This window comes from Xenopus laevis, chromosome 1L (assembly GCF_017654675.1).
Source record: "Xenopus laevis strain J_2021 chromosome 1L, Xenopus_laevis_v10.1, whole genome shotgun sequence".
In the NCBI taxonomy this organism is placed as follows: Eukaryota; Metazoa; Chordata; class Amphibia; order Anura; family Pipidae; genus Xenopus; species Xenopus laevis.
Window position 1 is genome coordinate 87,238,799 of NC_054371.1, and position 14,605 is coordinate 87,253,403.

The window sequence follows — 14,605 nt, forward strand, 5'->3', positions numbered from 1 at the left end:
GCATTTGCTAACCTGTGTTTAGCATGTTTAACTTAATGTACATTATTTTGCTATTTGAAATACTGACTAACGCCAGTATTCTGTCTTGTGAATAGTTAATTGATTAATATGTAACCCCTTTGTGACTTAAGACCTTCTAGATATTCCTAACCACATATATACATGTTGCAATGAAGCATGGGCATGAAGAAGTTTTATAGAATTCATATTCTGAAGGGTGACTGCCAACTGTCATATAATAACTGTACAGTTAGACCACATACAAGACCCCCCCACCCTTTACGTAACTTTTCCTATACTTTTGTAAAATATAAGTCAACCATTGTAATTAAGGTTTTACTTGCCATTTTCTCTTGTATTTGTTCTTAGCGCTATATCTGCTAAAATAAATGGCAGGTGATACGTTATCATGACACCTTTATGTAAAGTAGATAAAAATTAACTTGAACCAGAGAAAACATTATGTGCAAACATACATTGCATGGAATGGGATTATGCTTTAGTGATATATTGTTATATTGTTGCCTTTGTATAACGGAAGTATTTAGCGGGACCTTTTTTTGTCACTGATCAATTTTCTTTACATTATTTAGTATTGTTATTCAGTATATATTGACAACTAGATGAAAAATTCTGCTACTAGGCAAAACATTTAGTGAAAACTAGAGAGAATTCAACCTAAACACTGGCTGCCTATTCATGATAGATGACCAATTGACCAACAGACAGAAGTCATACAAATGAATGACTAAATTCTACTGCTGCTCCATTTTGTTTCCTCATTTGCCAAGGCCCCATGTACCCACTGACATTGTGCATCAGCAGATAATATTTATAAATGTTACAGTCAGCCTTATTCCATCAGGACCACAAGAGGGTGTATAGAAACCAGCCCTTGACCTGTCATAGAACCCCAAAATGTTAGGCGGTATTGTTGCAATTGGCCATTCTAAATACAAGTATATTGTGATAATACAATCCAACTGCTAAGTTAGATTATATTAAAATAATGACATGCTAAGAGGACTACAGGGACCATTAGCAGACCATAGACCTAAGCTTAGGTGAGTGTTTGCTAAAATTGGAGATTAATATCTTATAATCTATTGCACTTAATAAATATTGAACATTCGAGTCTTGTTATTCACTGATAAAATCCATTTTCAGCATTCAGGATAGCATAGTTGCACAGACAGTGTCCAAGGGAATGTAATTTATTTGAGTAGTGTTTCTTACAATATAAAGCAGTTTGGATAGTTTTCTGGCCATCTACCTGACCAGACTAAGGAGTAGGAGGAATTTGACTATACAGCATGGTGAATTTAAACTTGGCTAGATGAAAATTCCAGTTGTTGGTTGTTGCAACTTGTCCTTTTATTATTGGAACATAAGCCTACATATACACATATGCATGTCGAGCCAGAAAAGCCAGATTCCATTTTGCTTTAGTCTTGCATTGTAGTAACAGTGTTTATGTAATATAAAAATCTACAAGGCATCAATGGAATGTCAAATTATGTCTTTTAAAATACTCAAGAACTTATTTTGCATTTAACTAAATAACATCTGCAACAGCCATCCCCAAAATAGCATTTTTTTTCTTTCTTTCTTTTTTTGCTTTTCTGTCATGTCTGTTTAGAGTTCTCACAGTAAACAAAATGTCTGTAATGCTGAGAGTTTCCAGGAAGATTGCCAGAGAAAATGTTCAGCTCCATAAAAAGAAAAGAAGTAAAAAGCACACAACTTTGTATTCTTTAATTTAACCTCTTATATTCACAACTATACAGTTGTGTCATTTTAGTTTTTATTTGTGGTCCTTATGTTGCTTAATATGTTCCTCTGACAGTGCTGTATGAATAACAGGATGAATATAGCAGCCGCAAGCAATTACTAGTAGTATGTGGAAGTGACAGCTGGCAGAAAGCGCGGAATGGTCCCAAATATGGCTTAACATCCGTTCTTCCCATAACCTAAACATTTCATCTGCAAGTTTATTTATAAGCTCACATGAACCTTCCCTGCTAACAGAAAGACTTTCCTCTGTGTTCTCTTTTCTTGCAGTTCTTCCACAAGCGATCTGTCCGGCTACAATCATGAGTTCTTAAGAAGGAGTCCAGACCAATACAGCTCAAGAGGAAGCATGGAAAGTTTGGATCAGGCTTCTGCTGCATATCATCACCACCTTCCACCAGCAAAGTCCACTAACTGCATAGACCAGCTTGTTCACCTCCACAACAAAAGAGATTCTGCTTACAGCTCGTTCTCAACCAACGCTAGCATCCCAGAATACCGTAGCTCTCCTTTTAGCAAGGAACGTTCCTATTCTATGGAAAGTATGCACTCTCGTAATAGTAGTGGGCAAGAAGGCATTAAGCATGCAGACATTAAATACATAAAGACAGTCTATGATGTACAGCGTGGAATCTCAGAAGAGTACGAAGTGAATTCCTCTTCAGTAAAGAATCGGAATTACAGTAGACAACCTGCATACAATAGGCACAGTATTGGCCCTCATGGGAGATTGGAACAGAGCAGATTTTTTTCTGAGAGTGGTGGCTTTGAAAGAGCGGCACCTATGCCTCCTACTCGCAGTGACAGTTATGCAGTAACAAGGCATCATGAAAGGCCCAACTCTTGGTCCAGTCTTGATCAGAACAGGAACTTTCGAACTCCAAAAGCAGCAGGTTTACATTCTACCAATACAAGTTCTAATGCTGCTCAGCAGCCAAAACATGTGCACGGGGATGGACATTTGCACCCTGTGTTGGAGAGGAGCCCAGAAAGTAGCCCACTAATAAAACCCAAGCAGGTTTATTCTGAAACCCCACAGCCAGGGCAGCCTATGCTTCCTACAGGAATCTACCCTGTACCTGCCCCAGAACCTCACTTTGCTCATGCACCTCAACCTCCAAAAAATAATAATGGAAGACTATATCCAGCACTAGCCAAAGAAGGATCCTATGGGGCCAAATCTTCAGAAAAAGTTCTTCCCTTCTCTGAGCCTAATAAAAATGAAAAAGACACACAAAATTTAAGAAGTAAGTCTGTAGGGCAGTATCCTATGAACCACTCCGTTAAAGAAAGAGAGAAAAAGCAAGAAGGTCCCACAGGTTTTGCTCATTATAAGCTTCACTTTACTGCTGGGCCTGACATTTCCACCAGCTCTTTAACAAATGACAGAAATGATCAACAACCTTTAAGACTGGACAATATAGATATTAATGAACAACAAAAAAATGGCACAAAAGTGGCAGAGGAATTCTCAGTTTATGCTCATCCTGCATTCCAAAATGAGTGGAGTGATAGCAAAACAAAACAAGATATAGCGTCTTCAGATATCATTGGTTTACACCGAAATTCACTCAGTAGTGATGCCCATGGAGAGCATGAATATCACAATCACTTTAACATTGCTTCCTCTTCACATAATAAAATGGATGAGAGAAGCAATCGACAGGCCGATCACAGAAAAAAACTGGAGAGTCTGAGCTTTACAGTACATGCTGATGAAGCTGATGGTCCCAGCAGTAATCCACTGAAACCTGACGAGTCACCTTCCCCTTCTCAGAAGAAAAGCTATGATTTTACAAGAAGAAGACTAAGTTCAAGCAGCTCCCAGAGTAGCAAGACAGATGGCAACAAACTGTCTTCTGTTTTCGACAAAGTATGCAAGATTGAGCAGCGAGAGCATGAAAACCACAGATCCCAATTTCTGTGTGGAAACATTAATCAGTCAGGGCTGAGTACTAGGGGACAGAATAACAAAGGATCTTTTACAATGGTTGAAGAAATTAGAAACAAGTTTATTTCCCAGGATCAGACTCCTAATCCTAATGAATGGCGCAGACTTTCAAGCTCACATAGCAATGAAAAAGTTACAGGTATGCACCAGTTAACAAGACAAGGTATTGTATATGGCCTACAAACAGGGGATGCTCAAAAGCAAATGCCAGAAAAGCAAGCTGAAAAAATGCATTCATATAATCAAGAGCAAAACATTTTGCAAGCTGTGCCAGATGACGATAATAGAAGCTTTAATTCGCAAACAATGCCAAATAAAGAAGATGATTGGCAATGTGCTGCACAAGACACTCTAGGATTTAACAGGGCTTACAGAAATAGTGTGAAAGATGCTCAGTGTAAAGTTCTAGAAGCCACATCTTACAGGCGTAAAGATTTAGAAATCAGCCCACCTCACTATAAAAAACCAGAGAAGAATGTGAGACCTGCTTCGGCTCCCTTTAGAAAAAAATCCTCATCATTGTCTCCTCATGCTCCAAAAGAGCGCCACAGTGTCACTCCTACAGATAACTGTGCCAGTATCCAAGAAAGCCAAGGTGTTTTCTTCCCATCCCGTATTGGAGCCAAGAGACGGATAACAGCTGAGCAGAAAAAGAGATCCTACTCAGAGCCAGAAAAGATGAATGAAGTTGGTGCGTCTGAAAGTGAATCAGCACCCCTGACTGTTTCCAAAATGGAACCAGTTGCTAGCTTTTCAGAGAACTCTGTGGCAGACAGAAGAAGAATATTTGAGAGGGAGGGAAAGGCATGTTCAACTATCAACTTGTCAAAGCCACAGCTGAAACAGCTACAACAGAATGCCCTTGCAGATTATATAGAGCGTAAGACAGGCCGAAGGCCATCCTCCCAGGAGACAAGACTATTAAAAGAAAGGTCACAAAGTACCTACTTCTCAGGGAGTATAATGGACAACCAGAGTATGACCTCCACATCTAGTATGAATTCTCTTAATGAACACAATCTGTCCTACCGGCATAGGGAACCACTTTCTAAAACTGGACGTGTATCTTCTACTCTTCCTCCTGGTTTAACAGGCTTCTTTGACCTTAGCAGCTTTGAGAATAACCCGGAATATCCAGAGAACAGGAGTCGTAGCAGCTCCTTTGCCCATCAGTTAAGGTCTGAACGACTACTAGATCACAGATCCAAGGTGGAATTTGGCAAAGGCAGGGAAACTAACAAGCCAAAGGAAGTCTCGTTGCAATCGGATGATGATGTGATTATAACAAGCAGTAGAAGACATGGAAAATCTGCTTCTGCTGAGGATTTGCTGGACAGATTACCACAACCACCTGCCCTGCACGTGAGATCAAGGTCATCTCCTGCTAGTGATATGAAAAGTAGGGTAAGTTACAAAAACATAGTTTTATTTAACTGTTTGTGTTCAAATGTAATTACAGCTCTGGTTACATAAAACAGCATCTGATGGGCCCTCCAAAGGTTGTTGGACCTCTGGAAGGCTTCAGGTTTCCCATTCCTAAAGAATTGTGCCCTTCTCTATGCTGCATGTCTTCCAAAACACTCTTACTTATAAATGTCATGCTGCATTTGTTGTTGTACTATATTTCATAAAGGCTGCAGTCAAGGAGATTATAATATTAGGTTATCAGATGTAGAGCTATGGATTACTAAATCGTATGTTATTCTGTTTTATTATTTGGGGAGGGTTGTGCAAGCAGTATGTTTAACTGGAAAGCAGCTGCCTGATATGGCAGGGCACAAAGGGATGTTATCCCATGTACATCTCACAGTGCACATAGACTGCATGATTTCCCTTCACTGTAGTCTCTGGGGAGATTGGCCAATTAACATTCTGCATGACAAAATTAATCTCTCATTCTTTCCCCTCACGTTCTGTTCCACAATCATTTTTCCTTTATTTATTAGTTCTATGTATGGATGCTCTGCGCACTTCAAGGCTATACAATAAAGTCCCTTTAACATTTGGTATGTAACTTGCTCTGTATGGGGCAACCTGCATTTAATCACAGCTGTGGCTTTGCAATACATTTTATTGGCCATATACAGCAGTTGGTGGGGGCCCAACAATGTTAAAGATATGTGAAAACATTGATGTATAACATTTCTGTAGTGCTCCAAAGTGTGTTTTACTGCCCACATAAAATCAAAGGGGAGAAGTCCAAAATACCTTGTCATTGTTTACGATGTATATCTCATAATAGTTGGAAAATGCAGACATTTTCATGTGGTTATGCTATTTCATTGACCTAACAATGGCTATTTATATTTAAAATGATTATATTGGCTAATGAAAGTATGCCCAATTTACAGTTGTGCTTGGTTGAGATCACTTGCCATGCCTTGTTCTGAAGCACGTGTCTTTATACACTTCATTTGAGTTATATATTATGGATTATGTGAAGGCTCAGCCCCAGAGTTTGAATGACCTCTATCTTAAATGCTCTTATGTATAATCACAAAAATAGACAAAGATATTTCTTAACTAGGTCAGAATAATATTGAGCTTCTGTTGTAAAAACTAGTTGCTAATTCCCCTACTTGGGAATTAAAGGGAAAGCAGCCATTTGATCTGATCTTTTTTAACAAGGCTTTTGGGGAGTTCAGCATTTCTAGATGGGTAACTCTGCTTTCATGCTTAAAGACAAAAACTACATAGAATCCCTTCCTATTGCATCGTGGTAGAATACAAGAAAAAAAAAGAGAATTTAAAAAAATAGCATCCAGCTAGGCATTCCACTAGGACAACTAGGAGTATTAGTTCTGCAACAACTGAACTTCCAATAACATCAACGTAGCCTAGACTGTTTCTGTAATGTATGTGCTGTGCTATGTGATTTTTATCAGTTTTCACATACATTGCTGTACAGTTACTACCATTTTTGGCTGCTGAACAGCATGCTGCTTGCTCTCTCACTCTTACATGTGCTTTATTTAATCAGCCTCTGCAGTGAATCAGTGTTACCAACCTACTAAGGGTCAGGGCACACAGGCAGATTCAGTATTCAGATTCAGATTCAGTAAGCACTTGTCTGAATGCAGTATTTAAATATACACTGTAATTTCAGTGTATACAAGCTTTTTGTGCCCTTGTCAGCACTACTCGCATCCAAATACATTACAGGTATGGAACCTGTTATCCAGAATGTTTGGGACCTGAACCATGGATCTTTATACCTTAAGTCTACTATAAAATCATTTAAAACTTTAAAATATAAGAATATATTAGAATATAAAAATATATACTGTATATATACGCACACAAAAGGAAGTGAATGCTTTTGGATCTTTGAATCCAATAAATTCGTTTTTATAAACAGGTATTTTTTTCTTCTTTTAATTCTCTCCACTTCTACATGTAGAAATTATACTTTGGTTCTAGGTTTGTTAAACACTCGTAATTGTTTACTTTTCTTGATCAGAAAAGCAGGTCTGTCAGAAGATCTGGGCTCCAGTTTACCTGCATGGTAATAAGGGCAGGACCTGAGCCTTTATTCCACTTGATGAGAGATTGTCTGATGGGTAGATCTGTACAATTTAGCAACCTATGTATATAGCTAATTCACATAGGATCAATGGGCCCAGAAATGCACTCCTATGGATTTGACCAGTGTCTGGCCACCATAAAACCATGGAGTAATGCGGTTATGCAGTTATGTATAATGTCAGCTGTGTGCCACAACCCATAATGAATGCAAAATAGGGACAGATCTCGTGGTGGGTGTTAGCATGCAGCTGTATCTCCAATTCTGAAATGGAATTTCTCCTTCTCATGAAACCCCTAACTTTAGGTCCCTTTCTCTGTACTAATGTGCTGCCATTAGACATCAGATTTAAATAACATGTAATTAGCTGGGTAACAGGAATCAGGCCCCCTTCTGGATCTTTTGATGTTTGTTGCTCTAATCTCTTCCAGTATAATTGGTTGTAATTTGATTTGAAGGCAGATATTCCACTGCCATTTCTGATAATAAGCATTAAGCTGCTTTTATCATCTCTGCTGTTCAAGCTTACTCATCCATGGTTATAGGAAGGCTTGCAGGATACGGGTGTGCCTGTAATATGTCCTCGACCTTAAGACATGGCATAGAAAGGGCATAAAAGGACTTCATGAGCAATCTATTTTTTTGTATAATGGTAACATCCAATTTCTCAAGTTTATTCTCACTACATTACTAGATATATTGTAAATGATTGGTGACTGTCTGTCCCTTTATGCAGGGAGAATTAGGGGTTCATTTTCCCGAGAAGGCAATTACATGTAAGAGTGAGCTCCAGGCCTCCAGCATAAGCACACTTTCTCTGCTGGAGCACTAAAGCTTACGGAACATCGTTATTTATAGATATTGCATTCACTAAGGTAACAGTATGGCAGCTTTGACTTATCTGTAAATGCAGTCATGCAAAGAAAAAGAAACAGGTCTCATGTGGATCATTTTAACACTGTTGTTTATCTAGCAACTGCATGTGCCATGCCACGGCAACTCCTCCGTGGTGTGTTTGATATATGTGGCCACCAGGGAGCATGTGCTGAGCTTCATCAATAGGTGCTATGACCCAGGTTAAACATGAATACACTTCACCTGAAAAATAGAAGCAGCTTTCCCTCAATAGCACATTTTAAAGGCTTTCTGCTATCATTAAATGAATCTATTTACTCAATAGAGAAGCTGTAAATTGCTAAAGAGCTCAGTTTGTTTGATCTTGTGGGAGTGTCTGAGAAAAAAAGCCATTAAGGCGACACGCCATTATTCCACTCACCGCTCACATTAAAGAGCAGCTTCTGCAGAATTTTGTGCAGGGCCTGTTAATAAAATACAAAAGAAATATTTTTAGTCGGTCAGCTTTCTTCTTCAGTCTTTATGTTAATATGGGTGCAAGACGTTTAAAACGCACAAGGACTAATCCTTTTCTGACAACCTTTTTTCTTGTACCATAATTTTGTGGTCTCTGTGCAGAAAGCATACGTGACTATGGACAGATTTTTCTGCCAAATTATTATGATGGTTGTGGGCAGGTTAAAGTAAATGGGACCTCTCCGCTGAACATGAGCTCTGTTTCTGAGAAACTCATTTACAAAATGGGTGCAGCTCACATAGCTGCTACATACCCTTTTCTTATTTAGTGAATACTGTGCCTTAATTAGTGGTATGTCAGCCAGAACAGCACCACTGACAGTCAGAGGCAGGGCTACAGATCCCTGGGACATAGGAGAAGATGGGGACACCTCGCTCACTAGAATATTACCCCAGGCTGGTATTTTTTCTGCAAAAAGAAAGCTGGCCTGGGGTCTGAATTCAGAGATTATAATCACTTGGAGGCGCCTAACAACCCCCCCAACTGACCAATCCTTTAAAGGGGTTCTGAACCCAAAAATCAAAAGTAACATTAATGAAAGTAAATTTCCAATATACATTAGGTACACATTTTTAGTGATTTTATGGTTATTTGCAATGCATTTGCTTCACCTAATCTTCACCACTTGTCCCAACTACATGTGCTATTGTAACAGCAATGGAATGGCCAAGAAGACTCCATTTCCCGGAATGACTTGCATACTTTTTGACTCCTTATTTTCCAGTCAGTTATTCATAAAATTATGGGAAATTGAGTGTTGGCTGGGGAATAGCTATCTCAGTTATACCTACATCGTTTAAATTGTAAGCCCTTTTGGGCTCATTACTTCATTACCTATTGTTTCTTTTTGGTTGTATACCAATTGTTGTTTATTGCATACAGAAGTATTTAATTTACTTTGTGTGCCTTAAAAAATAACTCTGCTTTTTGTCAGAGACTGGATCTCAGACAGCTGGACCTAGTTATAGTTATGAGAAATATCTCCAGATAATGACAGATTGCTAGAAAGGTTTTCTTAAGCAAGTATACCTTTTCTTAAAGGAACAGTAACACCAAAAACTGAAAGTGTTTTAAAGTAATGAAAATATCATGTAGTGTTGCCCTGCACTGGTAAAACTGGTGTGTTTGCTTCAGAAACACTACTATAGTTCATATAAACAAGCTGCTGAGTAGCAATGGCGGAAATTGAAAAACGGCTATATGGCACAGGATGAATAATGGATAACAGATAGCATTATGTTCTACAGAGCTTATCTGCTATCTGCTGTTTAACTTGAGCCTTTTCTCCTTTGAATAGCTGCCCCCATGGCTATACAGCAGCTTATTTATATAAACAATAGTAGTGGTTCTGAAGCAAATACAGCAGTTTTATTAGTGCAGGGCAACTGCATTATATTTTTATTACTTTAAAACAACTAAATTTTTTGATGTTACTGGTCCTTTAAGCAAGAATTAAAACTCCAGAACTTCATAAACAAAAACTCTGGAAAATGTGCTATTAAAGGTTAAGTAATCTATGCTATTATGTCATTAAAATTTGTCAGCATAATTCACGCATTTAATTTTTTCTTGCAGGTCGAGGTGCACTAAATGTAGTGGAAACCTTTCTGCCTTTAATCACATCTATCTTCAGCTTTATAAACAACTGGTGTATTACACAGCTCATTAACTTTACTAATGGGGTCATAAAAAACAACAAAAATATACATTCTAAGATCAATATTTTTTTATTTTAGGAATACATGTCAAGGCAGGAAGTCGGCAACAAAACTTCATATGCCTCAGCATCTAATAAAGAAATCAGGTATGTTTATCTCTATTTGCATGTCTATAACTTTTACCTATTTGTCCATCTGTCTTGCTTTCACTTTGCATGCAAATAATTATACTGTGGAATAATTCATGGTTTCAGGAGTAGACTGTTTACATTTCAGTGTTCTTTAATGCAGTCTCAAACATAGGCTACAGGTACCACTATAAGCACTCTTTATCTTCCCCTGGTGTTATCATTAAACAGTGATCAAGGATGCCAATAAACACTTAGAACAATATATGGATCTGTTGCAGTCTATTATCTTCACTACTGTAAAAGTGGCCATACACGGGCCGATAAAAGCTGCCGACAGACTGTGTCGGCAGCTTATTGGCCCGTGTATGGGGGCCCCCGACGGGCTTCCCCGATCGAGATCTGGCCGAAAGTCGACCAGATCTCGATCGGATGGGTTTAAAAATCCCGTCGGATCGCGGCCGCATCTGTTCGTTGATGCGGTCCCGCGATCCGACCGCCCGTTTGCCAAATGCTAGGATCCGATCGCTGGGCCCTAGGGCCCACGATCGGATCTGCCCGATATTGCCCACCTCAAGGTGGGCATATCGGAGGGAGATCCGCTTGTTTGGCGACATCGCCAAACGAGCGGATCTATCCATGTATGGCCACCTTAAGGCTACTGCACTTTTGGGCTTTAGTTGCATTTTCTGACATGTGGCTTTATTTATTAAATTTGATTCAGTTAAATATAACAAAAATAATTAGATTGGCTTGTCTCTCTGCTGCTGGTTTACAGATGCATGCTGTGGCTGTAATAGACAGTGATATTGTGTAAAAGGAAATTGCCACCTATGAAAGCCAGGTGCCCCCTGGGCCCTGCCCCCAGTTTGTATAAGAAATGCATTATCCACTCACATAAGCACATGAAGCATATTTTCCACCCCTTGTTAGATCACCCCAATAGTGCTTAATGAATGAATTTGGGTTGTGGTGGCAAGAAGCAGGAATATATAGAGAATGTATTAATTACTATCAATTACTTCAGGATAGATATTGATATTTTTTTTGTACTTTTATTTGAACAAAAAATAAATTCTTATTTTACTCTTCTTGGTTTTAGGTCTATAAAAAGCAATCACTTTGAGCAAATGTCTTTCACCCCGTCCTTTAAAAACCACATTGACACTGGTGAAGACCCAGTTCCAGAAAATTCTTCAACTATTCAGAGATCAGCTCAATTAGAAAACCAGAGAAATACAAAAACCCAAAGCATTAGTGGAATATACAGCCCTCATCCTGAAACAAAGCAGGAACCATTAGCTTTGCCAATTCATTCAGTTCCTGCTAAAGTGACCCAGACCTCACTAGCTCATGCTACATTTGACTATATTACTGCTGAAGAATATCTTTATTCTGGGAAGCGTGGAAAGGAAAGTGCTTCTCCAACTGACAATAAGGAAATAAGTGACCAGGAATGGTGTTTACCTGAAAATAGTTCATCTGAAGATCTTAATGATCCTGAAAGATTTGCAAAATATACATCAGCACAAAGGCCACAGTCTTTTGAAACTAAAAGTGGCAATTCAATTAATGAAACTGTCCAACAAAATAAATCTTCAGGACCCACAGCCGGACCAAAGTTTTCTACTAGTTGGAAAAGCAATGGCATGTGGAGCAGTGGTTCATCCGAGGCAGAGACCACCTTTAACCATGGCAAAATTTCTCTCCATATATCTGAGTCCTGCCTACAGCCTCAGTCACCCATGACTGGTCAGGAGGATGAGGGTGACGATGAGGTTTTTGTCAAAGAGCAGGATACAGAATCATTTTCTGGGACCTTTGTTCCTCCATCTCCTCCACCCTTTCCACCTCCAAGCCTAGAAGATGCACTGTTGAAACAAAGAATTGAGAAATTCCCATTGGTTCCCAACACTCTTGATGAAATATGGGAAAACACAGAAGAAGCTTCTACGCAAGTAAAAGTGAAAAGCAATGAAAGGTAACGTACATATGGTAGCTACCTTACCAACTGTCCCTGTGTCCAGGTCCTCAAATTAAAAAAATGCACATTATTTATGACTATATAGCAAGGAATGTAAATGCTGTTAGCAACTCCATTGGTTTGTGTGTCAGAATGTGCCCTTGTGTCTGGTTTTAATGGGGTGAGGTGACAACTTTACATAGGCGTTTTTTTGTAAGAATGCAACTTTTTCCACATATGACTTGTTTGCTTTGAATGCTCTCTTAGCAATGCAACACTGTATCCATACATTTTTTAACATGTTCGGTCTCTGAACTGAACTACCCTAGCATCCATATTTTACGTTTTTCAGGGGACCAGAAAAAATGGTGTACAATCTGGAAAATGTAAACTCAGGGAAATGTAGCATGTATTAAATATTGGTGGGAACCACAGAAGAACAGTGTAAAATGAGAGAAAAACCTAAAATCAGGGGATGTAAAATTGAGGTTCTACTTTATCTTTACCTACTCATTGCTTTGCTACTTGTCTAGTCCATGCCTTCCCCCAATTATATTTCATAAAAGCTTTTTACAAAGTATTTTAATTCACCTGATAATCATAAGCTGTCTGCATGTCACTTATGATTTATTCTCTGCAGCATCCATTATAAGATCATTTCTTAGCTAGTTAGCATTTACTAGCTGAACTATTGCTGTCAATACCATTCAATGCAAAAAAGGTACTTTTTTTTTGCACATATTTATTACACATATTTATAAAGTGACAACATATTCTGCATGTTACATACAAAAATACATGCCATAAGTGACACAGGTAAAGACAACCCTGCTCACTAGAGCTTACAGTCTAAAAGAAGAACCAGTTTGTGGTAGGTTAGCAGTGATTTTTGGTTTTGTTCTCCTTTGATATTTTTTTCTGAATTATTATGCGACGTATACGGTCTTATTGTACTGTAAAAAAAATAAAACAACATATTATTATTCCAGGTATCTTCAGTGCGCATCAGAATATACAGCAAGCACAGAAAGCAGTGGTTCTTACTTGTTGAATTCAGGGATCACCAAAAGGGACACTGATGGGCCACTACTTAGACTTTCCTCTATTGTACCAGCACCTGAGCCTTTGGCTTCTCCAGTGGATCCAACTAAACCTATTGAAGAACAGGAAACCCAACCCCATGGGGCAGACACCAGTATTTTACAAAGTTCAGAGGGGAATTTCAACCCCAGTGACAGCCAGAGCACCTTACCACATGTTCGTTCAGAGCTGATGTCTTCGGAAGATGCCAAATCACAAGAGCTGGCAAAGGAGATTGTGACCAAGGATAAATCCCTTGCTAATATTCTAGATCCTGACTCCAGGATGAAGACTACTATGGACTTAATGGAGGGCTTGTTTACCAAAAGCAGCAGTGCATTAAAGGAGAAGAATCAGAAGCGTAAAGCAAAAAAGCAAATAGATAACATTATAGCACCGGAGAGTGAAAAGTAAGTGATCTTGTTGTATGCTTTAGTGGTGACATATATGTTAAAGTGCTATTCTTCCATTGTACCCCCAGAATAAAATAATTAAAATAATTATAGATTTGCCTATTCTAAACAACATTTCAATTAACATTCATTGTTCATTATTTATTTTTAAATTATTTTTCTTATCCTATCTCTTTCCGACTGAAAATGTTATCTGGTTTTCGTGGTCATTGACCCCCTAAAATTAGAGTGTCATAGTCAATCCCTTTTAATTGTATTCATATCATGTTTGCGTATTTCTATCTAGTCAGTCTTCTGTTTATATTCCATTCTGTGTTCTAAACTACTGCTTGTTTCCAAAGATCATTAAGCCCTAGCAACCAGATAGCAATTGAAATTCAAAGTCTGATAACATAAGGAATTCAAAAGCAACAACAATTACTTCTTTTTTTTTTTTACAATGTTTACTCCACACTAAAAATTATTTTAAGCTGAATTACCCCTTTTTGGAACATAACAGTTCTTTAATGGTTTCAATAAGTACAAGAGTAAAGAAATACAATATCTTAAAATCAGTTATCTTATGGTAAGCAGATATGGGTTTTTTTAATCTGTCATAGACATTGGATACAAGCAGAATTTAAGTAACACAATGTCTGGCTGACACACCTTGCATTTTTCCAGTAAATTCCTCAGCAAAGGGAAGACACAGGAAGGGCTGTTTGCCAGACTCATGTAAACTACATA

At 38.4% G+C, this 14,605-nt stretch overlaps 1 protein-coding gene across 5 annotated transcripts in view; it reads left to right on the plus strand.

The window, feature by feature from the left end:
- shroom3.L (shroom family member 3 L homeolog) overlaps nt 1-14,605 on the plus strand; it is a 113,249-nt gene that overhangs the window by 82,053 nt on the left and 16,591 nt on the right. For all 5 annotated transcript variants that reach the window (XM_041582563.1, XM_018249433.2, XM_018249423.2 and 2 more), the window contains 4 exon segments: nt 2,062-5,146; nt 10,374-10,441; nt 11,526-12,404; nt 13,376-13,876. In XM_041582563.1, the coding sequence (XP_041438497.1) occupies nt 2,062-5,146; nt 10,374-10,441; nt 11,526-12,404; nt 13,376-13,876 (4,533 nt within the window).